Source organism: Hyla sarda, chromosome 6 (assembly GCF_029499605.1).
Source record: "Hyla sarda isolate aHylSar1 chromosome 6, aHylSar1.hap1, whole genome shotgun sequence".
Lineage (NCBI taxonomy): Eukaryota > Metazoa > Chordata > Amphibia > Anura > Hylidae > Hyla > Hyla sarda.
In genome coordinates, this window is record NC_079194.1 from 235,617,694 (window position 1) to 235,633,796 (window position 16,103).

The 16,103-nt window shown below is 38.8% G+C and overlaps 1 protein-coding gene across 2 annotated transcripts in view; it reads right to left on the minus strand.

The window, feature by feature from the left end:
• LOC130276814 (leucine zipper protein 2-like) overlaps positions 1 to 16,103 on the minus strand; it is a 479,250-nt gene that overhangs the window by 52,720 nt on the left and 410,427 nt on the right. For both annotated transcript variants that reach the window (XM_056526707.1, XM_056526706.1), the window contains exon 8: positions 397 to 471. In XM_056526707.1, coding sequence (XP_056382682.1) covers positions 397 to 471 — 75 coding nt within the window. The remainder of the gene's footprint in view (positions 1 to 396; positions 472 to 16,103) is intronic.

The following is a 16,103-nucleotide window of genomic DNA, read 5'->3' on the forward strand; positions in this document are numbered from 1 at the left end:
TCAATGCAAGTCTATGGAAGGGGGTGTGTTGGCCGTCATGCCCCCTCCCATAGACTTGCATTGAGGGGACATGACCATGAAGTTTAAACAAAAGCTGGGTGCAGCAGGGACCCCCCAGCGAAGGGACCCCCATGATCAGACATCTTATCCCCTATACTTTAGATAGAGGATAAGATGTCTAGGGGTGGAGTACCCCTTTAAGTTAATCCACAGAATCACACGGCATCCTATTAGATTACTTCAAAATCAAAGAACTGCCCAAGTAATATATGAATGTGCTGGGCCCTCAAGAACAACATATTCTAGTAGATGAAAGCTAGAAATAAACAAAAAGAAACACCAATATATTGGTGTATACTATACTGTAAATATTCACTGCCTTACAACAACCCTTACATTATCCAGTGATGCTGCTTCCATTTCTCTCTTCGCCACTGTTAACTTCTGCTCCAGATCTGTTAGTTGTTGTGCCTGTTATAAAGAATAACAGAGAAACGTCATCCATAATGTCCGGAGACACAACAGTAACAGCCATTCATCGGACCGTAATGGAAATGACTGTGTAACTCCTAGAGATGTATGGCCATTTATAATGTACTATTTAATGGAGTCATTATGAACTCACAGATGGCGGTTTACAATCATGGCTCCCTCTATCTCTAGGAAAGTCTATTAAGATGATTTGTGGGCTCATAAGTAAACATCTTAAGGCTTAGTGTTTCAAAAGAATCCACATCTTCCAAGAACACACCTGCTTTATGTTAATACGGTGATTCTGCATTGTGAGGAATGAACAAATATAATACCTTTTATTTCTTTCTTTATCTGTTATTTTATTTATATGCTGTTGACAATTGATTCTCGGTTGCCAAACTGGCTGAAGCTAAGAGAAGTGCATGAAGAATACATATTGATTACAAGGAGTGTTTGCCCATAAATATCTTGTACTTTATATGGAGGTAACACATTTTGAAAAGTACATTTCTTTTTTCTGGACATGGGTTTCCTTGGTGTCCTATCCAAGGTGCCAATAGATATTGATGATTCTTAATATTTCCTAGCGTAAAAGAGATTTATTGCATTGATAATGGTTGTCACTCTGTAACCAATGAGTATATAAAGTAAGATTAAAATGTGATTGCCTCCCTGCAATGCCTTTACTTGTAATGACTCTAGATGTATGGTATGTAGTAGATTTGTAAGCAATTAAATATCAAATATATATTTACAAAGAGTAATAAAAATTATATACAAAGGTGTTAAAATATATAGAAAGTTGTATAGCTCTTTTATTTTCAGTGTGGTGTTGCCCCCAGCTCCCTGGCTCCTCCTCTTTATCACTGGAATCTTGGCTGGATCTTTTTTCTTAGCTCTAGCCCCCTGAGTGATGTCATCACCTATGACTAGCCCTTACAGCCTACATTACCATCTTCCTCTCATATACCCACATATATTTTATGGGACATTTAAGCTGTGTTCACACGTTGCTATTTTTACCATATTTTTGTTGCAATTTTTCTGAAACCATTGTAAAAAAAAAAAGTTGCTGTTTTACCATAACTATGCAAATTGTTGTAAAATCACAAGGTGTGAACACAGCTTTAGGGAGAATAAGGTGTGTTTACAGCATGCTGCCTTTTGACGAATGATGCTAAAGGCAAAGGAGCAGACAGGGAATGAATAGTGAGTGCTGCAACCTCACTAATTGTGTGATAGTCTGCACTGAAATGAATAGAGAACTGGCAGGAGTGCTGTGGGAGGGAAGTAAATAGGTTGAAAGAAAACTGTGATGAAGAGCTGATGGAAAGCAATGCATTTTGGGAATTGTAGTGCTGAGTAACTGTTCAACCTGGAAATACAAATTGGAAGTACAGAACTAAGACCCCTAAAGGATTGGATTGTTTGTGGTTTTAGAACTAAAGCAGACAGGTAAGTATTGCTATATGCTTCTGAAGAATGTTTATGTCTTTTTAACCTGATGTCAGAGAACCCCTTTAAAGTCCTCAAACATACAACACTAAAGAATCTCCCAGCTTTCTTTGCTAAGAAACACATGGGTCAGTATATGTGTGGCTTTCTAAAGAAAAGCAAAAAAAAAATAAAGCTTTGTATATCATTTGAAATCCTTCTTGGTGGGCTTCTGCTGACCCATGTAAACCAATCTAAAAAAAACACAGAGCTGCAACGTACAAAACTGAGTTCTATCACTTGATTCAGCTGTGCCTATATAAAGCAGATCCAGAAAGACAAAACTAAGGAAAATAAGTTGGAGCGTGACTCAAGATACTATCTTAAATAAAGCTTTTTTAATTATTTTTTTACACATTTTAAGCACTTTTTTTTTTAACTCACACATGATTGTTAAGATCTCTAATTGTTGTCATTATATAAGAACCCTTTTTGTTCCCTCATTGTTATCTTCCAGGAAGGAAGAATCTAATCTGGTCATGTAATGAGAATGACACTTGCGCAAATACATACAATTTAAAGCTATCAGAGACAGATTTTTAAAGAGGACCTATTTGTTAAGAAAAAGAAAATAAACAGTAGATGACAGTAGATAAAATTAGACGACTTTTTAAAATACACATTGTTAGTAAATCTTACGAGTTCCCTCAGTATAGTGCTATATGCACACACAGTATGTTTGTTCTCATTTCGGTTAGTATTTGTACCAAAACCTAGTCCAAAAAGTGCAAATCTTTCTGTGTCTACAAAGTGTATTATCTCATCATAAATGCGATGCTCATGTGAGCCAGTTTTTAGCTCAAATTGGGCCAAAATTCTGTTGTATTTGCAATAGTAAATCTAGCCCTGTATGTGCAGATAGCCCTTAAGGGAAACAGATTTGACTTTCATTAGAGCAGAAAAAGATTTTTAAAAATGTGGTTAGATTCTTCTTCTCTGGGAGGTATCAATTGTGAATATGGTATCTGAATGGCAGATTAAAGCCTTGTGCTTATGTTTGGTAAGGATTTGCGCGAGCAAATAATTTGGTTAATTATTTTGACAAGTTGCTGGTTTATGAAATATAATCGAAGAATCAATTCACCAATTTTTATCATACATTTGCTTAAAAAAAAAAAAGTCACACCAAGGGAAATCAATGCATCTAATGGGCAACGTTTTCTGTAAAACACAGATCAGGTGCACTGTTTTTATATTCCACCAATAATCTGAAGTATACATCATACAAAATCTTGCTATTCATCAGCCATATGATAACATTTCTGTCTTTGTTATGCAGCCTACCTAATGGAAAATTATATAGCTGCTTGTAAAAAGTAAATCTGCTAGGAAAGGACCTGTCTTTACAGGGTTAATTTTGAGTTTTTTGCTTCATAAACACAGCACTGAGCGCAACCATATCGATAGGGTCACACTGGGACTGAGAAGTAGCCCTGGCACACAAACCTCATAAGTCCTAACACACTTGTGCTCCACCCCACAGTAGGCACACACTCACAGTAAATTAATTGGCAACTGGGCTTTATTATTTCCTTTATAGCAACTAATAGCAAGGTGAGGCAGCTATTAGTGGTGGAAAACATTGGAGAGGCTATGGTACTTGTGTTAATGCTCAATTGCCCATCAAAAGTTTAGAATACCAACAGAAATCAAATGAACCCTTTAAAAATCAAATTATAAATTACAAATATGTCTGCCATAGAGTTAATGGCTCTGATAAAATGTAAACATGATGTCACATTTGGTAGGAAACAGTGCAGACTAGTACTTGCCCCAACCATTGTCCCTACCTACTTTGATGACCCACCCCCCACAAGCAGCAGCCCCAGCTGGGCACGATAGCTACACTGAAATAAGTGCACAGAGCTTTAGGGATGCCAGAAAGGATAGGTCAACAACACACAGTCAGAGAAATACAAAAACAGTAGACAACGGTTAGTTGGGGGACAAGACAGAGACGTAAGGACCTGCAAAAGTCCAACCTAGAGGGCAGTACAACATCTTCAGGCAGGAGAATAGTCAAAATACTGTAACAGGTTAGGTGATAGCAGTTCAGAATACAAAGAACAGGCATAAGGAATGGCATGGATGAATGGCTTTAACCACAGTCACAGGCAAAAACTGCGGCTGGCAACACAGCTGATTTATTCTCCATCTCATTGGCAAAGCCTGTTGTGTCACACAATGACTAATCCACTGCAGCATGCAGGATGGTCATCAAGATAAAAAAAAAAAAGACGAGCGTGTGAGTATTGGAGGTAGCAGTGTAACTGGGCCTGATAATTCCATGGCACATAATTCTTGAGATAACACAGCAAAAAAGGGGTTGTCTCCTGAGGATAAGCCCTGTTTATATAGAGTGCATTATAGGTATACATCTATGTCAGAGAGAAAAGGATCTCATGCTCAGGAGCCAGAATAGAGATTCTTTGTGGAAGTGTCTCATGACTAGTGATGAGGCATTGCCCATATTCGAATTTGCAATATTTCGTGAATATATAGATGAATATTCATCCCATATTCGCGAATTTTGCGTATTCATTATATTCTCATATGCGCATATTCGCATATGTGAATATCCGCATATTCGCGTATTGGAGGAAGAAAACAGTGAGGGGGTGGGCAACTTTACTATTGGTTGCTAGGGATGTTGTTGATAACCTCTGACAAGTGTATTTGCATCATTCTAATTGGCCCACAAGTGAAAAAAATGCCAATAATCATATATGCGGATATTCGCACATGCGAATATTCACATATGCGAATATGTGCATATGCAAATATTCACATATGCGCATATGTGCATATGCGTGATAAAAGCGAATATTCGCAATTTCAAATATATAGCAAATATATTCGCAATATTTGCGAATTTGCGATAATTGCGATAAAAATTTGAAATATGAATATTCGCGCCCAACACTACTCATGACCTGATTAGCCAGTTTGTAAATCTGTTCGTATAAACATATGGAAATATGTAGCTTCACTGTGATTGGGTGTTAGAAAAGTCAGGCACAGCTTCAGTACTACATAACTATTGAAGCCATTTTAGTTGGACCAGTTGCTGCTAGAAATTAAAGGGGTACTCCGTTGGAAACATCTTATCCCCTATCCAATGATAGGACTCCTGCGATCTCCGGGTCAGCAGCGGCGTCCGGAACACGGAAGCTTGTAGCTTCCACATTCATGACGTCACGCCACACCCCCTCCATTCATATCTATGGGGGGGCATGACGGCTTGCATCGCCAGTCATCGGACATGGAGCAGAGTTAGTTCCGTGCACCAAATGACAGGGGTGCAGGATATCGCAGAGATCCACAGCGGCAGGACCCCCACAATCTAACATATCATCCCTTATTCTTTGGATAGGGGATAAGATGTTTCCAGCAGAGTACCCCTTTAATGCCGATTTTTCTGATCAGTGATCATTTTTAAGTCTTCACAAGGCTAAGTCATTATTGCCCACACATCATATCTTTATTGACGGCATAAAATATGCAATTGGCCAAACAATAAATATTTGCTTGCTTGTCAGCTGTTCACTGTCCCTTTTTACACAGCCCCATTATATAGTGTGAGCATTCCTAAGAATGCTCATTCACCCGGTAATCAGTTGATGTAAAAAGGGCCAATACTTTGAATGTATTGTGAACAGAAAGCAAGGTTGTAGATGTAATGGCGACAAATCAAATGACACGTTTCCTTGATTTATTATCTGTGAGGTAAATGAAGGGGAAAAAAAGGATATTTAACTGGATGGTTATCTGTGCTTAATCTACAATTAAAATGAAGCAAGATGCAGTTTATGCAAATGAAGGGTTCTGTAAAATCTCTTTATCACTCATAAAAGACACTATGCTTTGGGGCCTTAGACAATTTCCTATTATTTTCCAAAATATGTTTTATTTTCCTTTGAGCTGATGTTGTAAAATAGTCATAAAAAATTTGTGAATATGCTCACTTAGAAACATGTTATTAAAGTGTAACTACTATAACTGGTAAAGTATGACATAAGGTATTTATAGTATATAAAAGCTGTAGGGTAGCGTTACACAGAAATTATATACTGAACCAGGAAGGGTATAGCCAGCATGGGTTTACTAAGCCAGTTTACTATAGCCAGTATTATAAGTGATAGCCAGCATGGGTTTACTAAGGATAGAAGTTGTCAAACCAATCTAATTTGCTTTTATGAAGAGGTGAGTAGAAGCCTTGACAGAGGAATGGCTGTGGATATAGTGTTTCTGGATTTTGCTAAAGCATTTGATACTGTCCCTCATAGACGTCTGACAGGTAAGTTAAGGTCTTTGGGTTTGGAAATTTTAGTTTGTAACTGGATTGAACACTGGCTCATGGATCGTACCCAGAGAGTGGTGGTCAATGATTCGTACTCTGATTGGTCCCCGGTTATTAGTGGTGTACCCCAAGGTTCTGTACTGGGCCCGCTGTTGTTTAATTTATTTATTAATGATATAGAGGATGGTATTAACAGCTCTGTTTCTATCTTTGCAGATGACACCAAGCTTTGTAGCACTGTACAGTCTATAGAGGATGTGCATAAGTTACAAGATGACTTGGATAGACTAAGTGTCTGGGCATCCACTTGGCAAATGAGGTTCAATGTGGATAAATGTAAAGTTATGCATCTGGGTACTAATAACCTGCATGCATTGTATGTCTTAGGGGGGATTAAACTGGCAGAGTCACTGGTAGAGAAGGATCTGGGTGTACTTGTAGATCACAGACTACAGAATAGCATGCAATGTCAGGCTGCTGCTTCCAAAGCCAGCAGGATATTGTCATGTATCAAAAGAGGCATGGACTCAAGGGACAGGGACATAATACTCCCCCTTTATAAATCATTGGTACGGCCTTACCTGGAATATGCTGTTCAGTTTTGGGCACCTGTCCATAAAAGGGACACTGCGGAGTTGGAAAGGGTGCAGAGACGCGCGACTAAACTAATATGGGGAATGGAACATCTTAGCTATGAGGAGCGATTAAAGGAGTTACAATTGTTTAGTCTTGAGAAGAGACGTTTAAGGGGGGATATGATAAACGTATATAAGTATATTAATGGCCCATACAAAAAATATGGAGAAAAACTGTTCCAGGTTAAACCCCCCCAAAGGACGAGGGGGCACTCCCTCCGTCTGGAGAAGAAAAAGTTTAGTCTCAAGGGGCGACACGCCTTCTTTACCATGAGAACTGTGAACTTATGGAACAGTCTACCTCAGGAACTGGTCACAGCAGGAACAATTAACAGCTTTAAAACAGGATTAGATACATTCCTGGAACAAAATAAGATTAATGCTTATGAAGAAATATAAAATCTCATCCCTTCCCCAATATCGTGCCACACCCCTACCCCTTAATTCCCTGGTTGAACTTGATGGACATATGTCTTTTTTCGACCGTACTAACTATGTAACTATGTAACTATGTAACAGGAAAAGTGAAAACAACTGAAAATTTAAAAGAGTTTTTCAACCTCTTCAGGTTTAAAGAAAAAATTTAATAAAATCTATACTTACCACTCGCTCAGTATTTGTAGCCTCCGGTATCACTGCTCCTGCTCTCTGGTATTCTTTATTTCCTGACTAAGGTGGAACTCTGCTTTAGTCAGTGATTGGCTTAATGGCAATGTGACATATTGAGCCCCAGCACCAGGAAGTAAAGATCACCAGATATCGAGTGATGGTGGCTACTAGTGTTGAGCGTGAATATTCAAAATGTGAATTTTTACCGCTATAATCAGCATTTCGCAATTTCGCAAATATTTAGAATATAGTGATATATATTTGTAATGATGAATATGCAAATTTATGACACCTCAGAGTGTCACAACTAACAATTAACTCCTTAGTGAAACAAGGGTTACTGCTACTATTATTACTAATACTGAGTACTTACTAAATATCTGCCTGCTGCATACAGATGAGATTATCTTTAACATTTTATCAATTTGTTCCAAAGGTTGAAAACTTGATAAAGTTGAGAAAAAAGAACTTAGAAAACATTACATTCATAGCAAACATTCATAAAACTAGCAAACAAATTAATCTAAAATTAAAATAATTGTTTTCCATACTTGACTAAATATTCAAGGTTGAATTCCTGAACTATCCACACAGATGGAATCCATCCTATATATCATCTAATGTATGCTCGGTACATCTGTCTGTTTTGTTCTCAAAGCTGTCTGGCTATGCTAGATACATAATTGCCTTTGAGGGGAAATTAGTTCCAATATAAAAACTAACTAAGCGTGCAGAAATATATATCTCATGGCGTTAGCAGCACAACAAGGTATTTATTCATTATACATGACTATATTTGTACGTTTTACAGCATGGACCTTTTTCAAGATAATGTAATTGTTTCCTAGATGAAATTTGAAGAAACCATTGGAAAAAAGATCTGTAATTGGATTGGTTGTTATTTTTTTTTTCTTCTTTGCACTAATTTTAATACTTGTCCTTCAATGTTTGTCATTTATAAAACAGATCTCTCCTTCTGCCCTGTATTTATTCTATCTATGCTCCACAACCAGAGCTGGAATGGGGTTAGATTAGGTCCCTAGCCAAAACTTTTGGAAGAAATCAAAATCCTATATAATAATATTCCCACTATTGAGGGATTTAATGCTGTTAGAGAGGAACTAACTAAAAATGATTATTGTTTTTATTTTTTTTTATTTAAATTCTTTATTCATCCACTGATATTTTACACTGACAATAAACATTATACATTACAAATCATTGTTTTCTTTTACTACCCCCCCCCCCAAAAAAAAAGAAAAGAAACACAAATCCAACTCTTCTCTTCCTCCTTCCTTACTTCAAGTCTGCATTAATTACTTTCTATAATCCCTTTTGATCATCTCTAACCATTCAAATTTACTAGGAGAATTCGGGCAATCCCTATTTTAACAATCATAAATCTGGCACAAAACAACATTCTATGTAATTGTTTGCTCTTATCTCTGCTTAATTCTATCTTTGGGTCATCCCAATAAGCCCACTAAAGGGGAAGGAATGAGATTAACCTCCAATTGTTTTTCTATTTCAGCATACACTTCAGACCAATATTCCTGAATTCTATCACATGCCCACATCATATCAAAAAACCTGCCCCTCTCTATCACATTTAGAGCAATTACTGTCTTTTCTCTTACCTATTTTGTACAAAAAAGATGGGGTATAGTATAATCTATAAACAATGTTAAACTGTACTATTTTGTGATTGTTGTTCAAAGGGACCTGGTTAATCTTTTTATAAATGCCCTCCCACTGTCTATCGTTTCCTTTTTCCATTCTTTTATTAAGTATATCTGAGCTGCCCAAAAATAGGTTGCAATATCTGGGAATGCCAATCCACCTTTATCCCGTGGGAGACACAAATATTCAAACTTTATTCAGGTTCTTTTCCTTTCCCATAGAAGGGAGTTGAAAACTGTTATAATTTTTCTAAAGAGGTACTTTTCACACCATATAGGAGATGCCCCAAAAATATACGAGAGCTTAGGGAGAAAAATGGTCTTAATCAACACGATCTTATCTGCCATTGAGATTTTTAATTCACTCCATACTTTAGCTTTCTTTTCTATTTTTCCAGTCAGGGATTTAGTATTTGAATGTGATATTCAGTCACTTTCCCTGATATCTGTATCCCTAATTATATCAAATTATTTTATTTATTTAGTAATTATTTTTTCTGCAAATACAGGAAACTTCGATGGGGTCCCCTGTCTCCTCAAGTTCTGCCAACATATTCATGGCTAATTTTGAGAACCAATTTGTATGGTCTCAAACATTAACTAATCATTTGAAAATGTGGGTAAACTACGTCAATGACGTGTTTATACTGTGGACATAGACCCATAAACAGCTAGAACAGTATCAGTGACAGTATGACGAGTCTCTAAACCATTGTCATGAACTCATTGAATTTACAGTTGAGGCCCACCTACTACAGATTTATTACCTGGATATTGAAATATGTAAGATGGCTTTCAGACTTACCTCAACACAGTACAGAAAAGAAATGTGGAAAAGAGATAAAAGAGACAGGGAGAGGATAGCGCCTCGCGTAATTCAGTGGGATAATCCCGGTCCGCAACCCCAGTATTAGTGGTACTCACCTGGGGTATAGCTTGATATGTGCATATCTCCCCTCCGTATGGGGTCAGATGGTCTCTGGCTGCAGCCTGCAGGGTCCAGCCGGGTCCTCGATGAGAGATCGGCAATAAACTTGTGGAGTGATGCAAAAAATTGCAAAAAAATTGGTCTGCAGTGGCGCTGCCTTGTAGAGAATGGAATGAAGTTTCAGTCTTATAATTTAAAATCTCATTTATTGAAACATAAACTGAGATGTGGAGATGCAAAACGCGTTTCGAGGGTAAGTTCCCTCTTTCTCAATTGCAAGGAATAATATTATAAGGTACATACAGTCAGGCGCCATTTATATAAGGAAAAAAGGCGCAAAAAACTAAAACTCTGTACTGCCCACAAAGGGGCGTTTTCAATAAAATTCACATTCACTGTTAAAAAATGCATATGATCAGTTTTCTACACATATTATACAAAGACATATAAAAGAACAATACAAGTATAAAAAACATGTGATTGCGTGGAATTATGTTAATATTCTATATATCTGTAGTCTTTTATGAGCGAGCGTTGTATTACAGTGTATAAGTCCAGAAAACAGGGTTGGACTTTGGGATAACCAAGACGAGGCTTGGAGCCGGATGTATACGTCATATCTAGCGCTGGTACGCTGGTTCATTCACAAACCACAGCGACCAATCATCATAGAGCCGCACATGACGTCAAAATAGTTAGTAGCCAATAGAGCACGTTATCGGCTGGGGAAATGTACGTCGTAAAGGTCGCTTCGTATGTGATAAATACGCCGACCAATCGCTATGAAGTGCAGAGCGAGGTGGCCAATCAGAATCACTTGTATTCTGTCAATGGATGGTGCAAGATTCAGATTTCAAAAAACGGCTGCTAAGCCATTCAGATCTTTTGCCGGATTGTTTGGTATTATCTGGTAAGGTGCTCGTATGTGTACGTAGCTACTTTTTGGTATACGCCATTGGTCTGGGCGATTGGCCTATCAGTGACAGGCCGGTATCTGTGTAGCTTTTCAATGGTATTTGTGAAGGTCCCCGCTGTGAGTTTCATAGGTCCAGTGACTGCTCTCTGTCCTGCTCCCGCCGCGGTGACCAATAGGAGTGGATCCCGATATGAACTTGGTCGTGGGACCCGAGGGGAAAAAAGAGAGAGGTTTCTTCTAGCACTGGTAGGTATGTATTTCTTAGATTAAATCGAGTGTTCGATATAATCATTCAAGCCTAGTGGGTTTAAAGTTTTCAGCTTGAAAATCCAGTAGTTCTCCCTCCTGCACAGCTGCGTGTAGCGACGATGGATGGTGGCCGGAATATGTTCTATGGGTAATACAGAGAAAGCAGAAAACTTACATTCGTGTCGTAGTGCAGCATGACGAGATACGCTATGTTGTTGATAACCTTTTTTCACATTGGATCGATGGTTATTGAGTCTTGTGCTGAGCATTTGTGTGGTTCTGGCAACATATTGGGTGCCGCAGGTACATTCCAGGAGGTAAATTACATATTCAGTTTTGCAGGTCATTAGAGTTTTAATCTTAAATGTTTCACCAGTGGTTTTGGAGGTGAAGGCTTTGCATCGATTTTTTATGTTGGAACAACATTTGCAATTTGCCGTCCCGCATCGGAAAGCCCCTGTGATAGTGCTAGTTGTTAATGTAGGTTTCCTTATATTCCTCAGCTTGCTCGGGGCCAGCATGTTCTTCAGAGATTGATTCATTCTGAAGGTGATTTTTGGGCGTGCTGGTAAGATGTCTTTTAAGAAAGGATCTAGTAGTAATATATCCCAGTGCGATTGTAGTATTTGTTTAATGTTCCGATGGTCTGTAGAGTAAGTGGTTAAAAAATTATATGTGTAGGTTTTATCTTCTGTTATATTTGTTGGGTTCGTAGTTTTAAGTTGAAGGCAGGTCTTCTGGTCCAGGTGGCTCGCTTTTAGCTTACTATTTCTGATCAAAGATTTCGGATAGCCTTTTTCCTTAAATCTATTATCCAGGATTTTGCTCTGCTCTTTGTAGTCTTGGTCCGTCGTACAGTTCCGGCGGATTCTCTTATACTGTCCGAAAGGGATATTCTTGGTCCATTTGTCTGAATGACAGCTTTTAAAATTAAGGTAACTATTTCCGTCCACGGCTTTAAAGAAGGTTCTCGTATTAATGTGTCCGCGATTGTCATGTGAGACAATTACATCGAGAAACTCAGCATTATTTGCATAGTGTGTATATGTGAAACAAACTTTGCATGGATTTTTGTTTAAACAGGAGATGAATTCTGTAAGATCCGTTGTATTGTTGTCCCATACGATGAATATATCATCGATATACCTTTTGTAAATAATACAATGCCGGAACAGGGGGTGCTCATAGTTATACTGCTCCTCAAATGCTCCCATAAACAGGTTTGCTAAACTGGGTGCGAATTTAGAACCCATTGCTGTGCCACAGTGTTGTTTGTAAATGGTCCCATTGAATCTGAAAAAATTATGTTCTAAAATGAATTTTATTGCGGCTAGTATAAATTCCTGTTGTTCGCTGGGCATCTGTTTGTCGCGGTCTAGGTATCGCGACCCTGCAGCGATTCCTTGATCATGTTGAATGATAGTATAAAGTGACATTATGTCCATGGTAAGGAAGGAGAAATGATCTCCCCATTTCAGATTAATAATGGAGTTGATAAAATCACTAGTATCACGGGTGTAGGAAGGTAATTGGCAGACATATTTCTGGAGATGGAGATCAATATATTGCGACAGATTGGATGTAAGTGAATTGATTCCAGAGATTATTGGACGACCAGGAGGGTTATTGAGGCATTTGTGTATTTTCGGTAGATGATAGAATATGGGGACATCAGGTTCAGATATTTTGATAAAGTTATACTCTTGTTTATTGATTATACCATCCTTCAGTCCTTTGTCCAAAAGGACTGACATTTCTTTCTGATAGCTGAGGGTTGGGTTTCTATCCAAAGTAATGTAGAATGTTTCATCCGCTAATAGTCTATATGATTCTGCAATGTATTCTTCCCTGTTCTGAATTACGATTCCACCTCCTTTATCCGCCGATTTTATGATGATGGATGAATCCTCGGCCAAGTTTTTTAGGGCCTTCCTTTGTTGGAGGTTCAGATTTGGGTGCGCGGTGCTTTTTTTACCATTATTCTTGGTCATAGTTTCAAAGTCTTGAGATACCCCTGCCATGAATGTTTCAATAAAATTTCCTCGATGGTGAGTGGGGTAAAACACTGATTTAGGCTTTAAGCCAGAGTTAATGGGGGGAGGATTCAGTTCTGTCGAATACTCCGCATTTTTGGGTATGGTATAATTGCCATTTAATATGCGTGGTAGATTGAAATGTCTTTTTAATGTTAGTTTCCTAATAAAGGCATTTAAATCCAAAAATAAATCAAAGTCCTTGGACTGGCTTGAGGGACAAAATGAAAGTCCTTTCGCCAGAACCCCTGTCTCAATGGGGGTGAGAGCTCTTTTTGACAAGTTGAAAATCTTGACTGTATCTGATGAACTTGTAGTATTCTTCTTTTCTATTGTGGTGGGGTGCGTTTGTTGACCGTCGGTTTCTTTCGTCTTTCTTCTTCCGCCTCTTCTCCCTCTCTTTCTTTTCTTTTTAATCTGATGGGGCGGATCGGAGGTGCTCGGTGCACTATTTCGGTGGTGATCGATAGTGGTTCTGGTGTGAGATGTAGAGCCGGAGGAAGCCCTAAAAAAGACTCTGCTAATAGTGTGTGATTCGAAAAATTGGTATTGTCTTCTGTCCCATCTGTTTCCAAATGGGGGTTGGTGCAGGGGGTGAAGAACAGGTTGGAGGATTCTTGCACTATGGAGTCCTCAGTCGGTGTTAGGCTGCCATGTACCGTAAGAAGGGAATCTTCGAATAGTTGTTCCTCCTCAGGTATGTTCGATGAAAAATGCCCCGACGGGAGGGATGAGGTGCGATTCTGAACGTATTCGAGTAGTTCTTCTGGAATCGTTCTAGTAGTGATTTCTGGTGTTTTAGATGTGCTTTTCCTCAGTTCCCGATGGGGTGAGCGAATGCCCAAATTTTTCCTTGGGGCTGGGATGGGTTGGTTCCTGATAATAGGAGCGGGTTTCTGTATTGTTGGAAATGGTTTCTTCGGTTGCCATGTATTAAAATGTTTAATTGGTTTGTTTTTCCGGGATGTAGTGTTAGTACGGGGTAAATTATTGGTGGGTATATTGGTACGTTCTTTTAGCCAATATTTAAAATTGTTATTAGAGTAGTCTGATCTATCCCTATTAAGTTTTTTTAGTTTATTGGCAGCTAGCTCCTTCTCAAATTTTTTTGTTTTATTACAGGTGTTTTTATCCCATCCCGCATATTCATTTAGATGCTTTAAATCAGACAGTTTATAGATACAATCATCAATCTTATCAGACACAGTGTTCATCATATTTGTACGTTTTTCTACCAAAATATTTAACAGTATGCATGAGCAATTGTGTAAAGCAGTGTCCCATCGTTTGTTTAAATCCTCATCGTCTTTAAACGAGGGAGCAGTCCTTATTCTAAGTCCTCTAGGCAGAATATTTTCTGATAGATACAGATTGAGGAAAAAGGCATCGAGATGGTGTTGTATCTCAGTTCTAGACAGAGTTTCAAATTCAAAGAAAAGTTCCCGCATCCTTTTGAACTCGTTGTCATAGGATGCGGGGTTACCTTGAGGTGCTTGGTCAGGGATAGAGGGAACCTGCGGCGTCTGTACCAGATTCCTAAAGGATAAATCCCTCTTGGTAAGTCGTGTTGTTTTAAAGTCCATTGTGACGTTTCTTGCAAGAAGGTGGTGCTGTCGCTTCTCTCCCCTTGGTTGTCGTCAATGGCAACCGTTTGCCGGGTCACGGTAATTCCGTCCCAGAACGTAGAAATGTGGAAAAGAGATAAAAGAGACAGGGAGAGGATAGCGCCTCGCGTAATTCAGTGGGATAATCCCGGTCCGCAACCCCAGTATTAGTGGTACTCACCTGGGGTATAGCTTGATATGTGCATATCTCCCCTCCGTATGGGGTCAGATGGTCTCTGGCTGCAGCCTGCAGGGTCCAGCCGGGTCCTCGATGAGAGATCGGCAATAAACTTGTGGAGTGATGCAAAAAATTGCAAAAAAATTGGTCTGCAGTGGCGCTGCCTTGTAGAGAACGGAATGAAGTTTCAGTCTTATAATTTAAAATCTCATTTATTGAAACATAAACTGAGATGTGGAGATGCAAAACGCGTTTCGAGGGTAAGTTCCCTCTTTCTCAATTGCAAGGAATAATATTATAAGGTACATACAGTCGGGCGCCATTTATATAAGGAAAAAAGGCGCAAAAAACTAAAACTCTGTACTGCCCACAAAGGGGCGTTTTCAATAAAATTCACATTCACTGTTAAAAAATGCATATGATCAGTTTTCTACACATATTATACAAAGACATATAAAAGAACAATACAAGTATAAAAAACATGTGATTGCGTGGAATTATGTTAATATTCTATATATCTGTAGTCTTTTATGAGCGAGCGTTGTATTACAGTGTATAAGTCCAGAAAACAGGGTTGGACTTTGGGATAACCAAGACGAGGCTTGGAGCCGGATGTATACGTCATATCTAGCGCTGGTACGCTGGTTCATTCACAAACCACAGCGACCAATCATCATAGAGCCGCACATGACGTCAAAATAGTTAGTAGCCAATAGAGCACGTTATCGGCTGGGGGAATGTATGTCGTAAAGGTCGCTTCGTATGTGATAAATACGCCGACCAATCGCTATGAAGTGCAGAGCGAGGTGGCCAATCAGAATCACTTGTATTCTGTCAATGGATGGTGCAAGATTCAGATTTAAAAAAACGGCTGCTAAGCCATTCAGATCTTTTGCCGGATTGTTTGGTATTATCTGGTAAGGTGCTCGTATGTGTACGTAGCTACTTTTTGGTATACGCCATTGGTCTGGGCGATTGGCCTATCAGTGACAGGCCGGTATCTG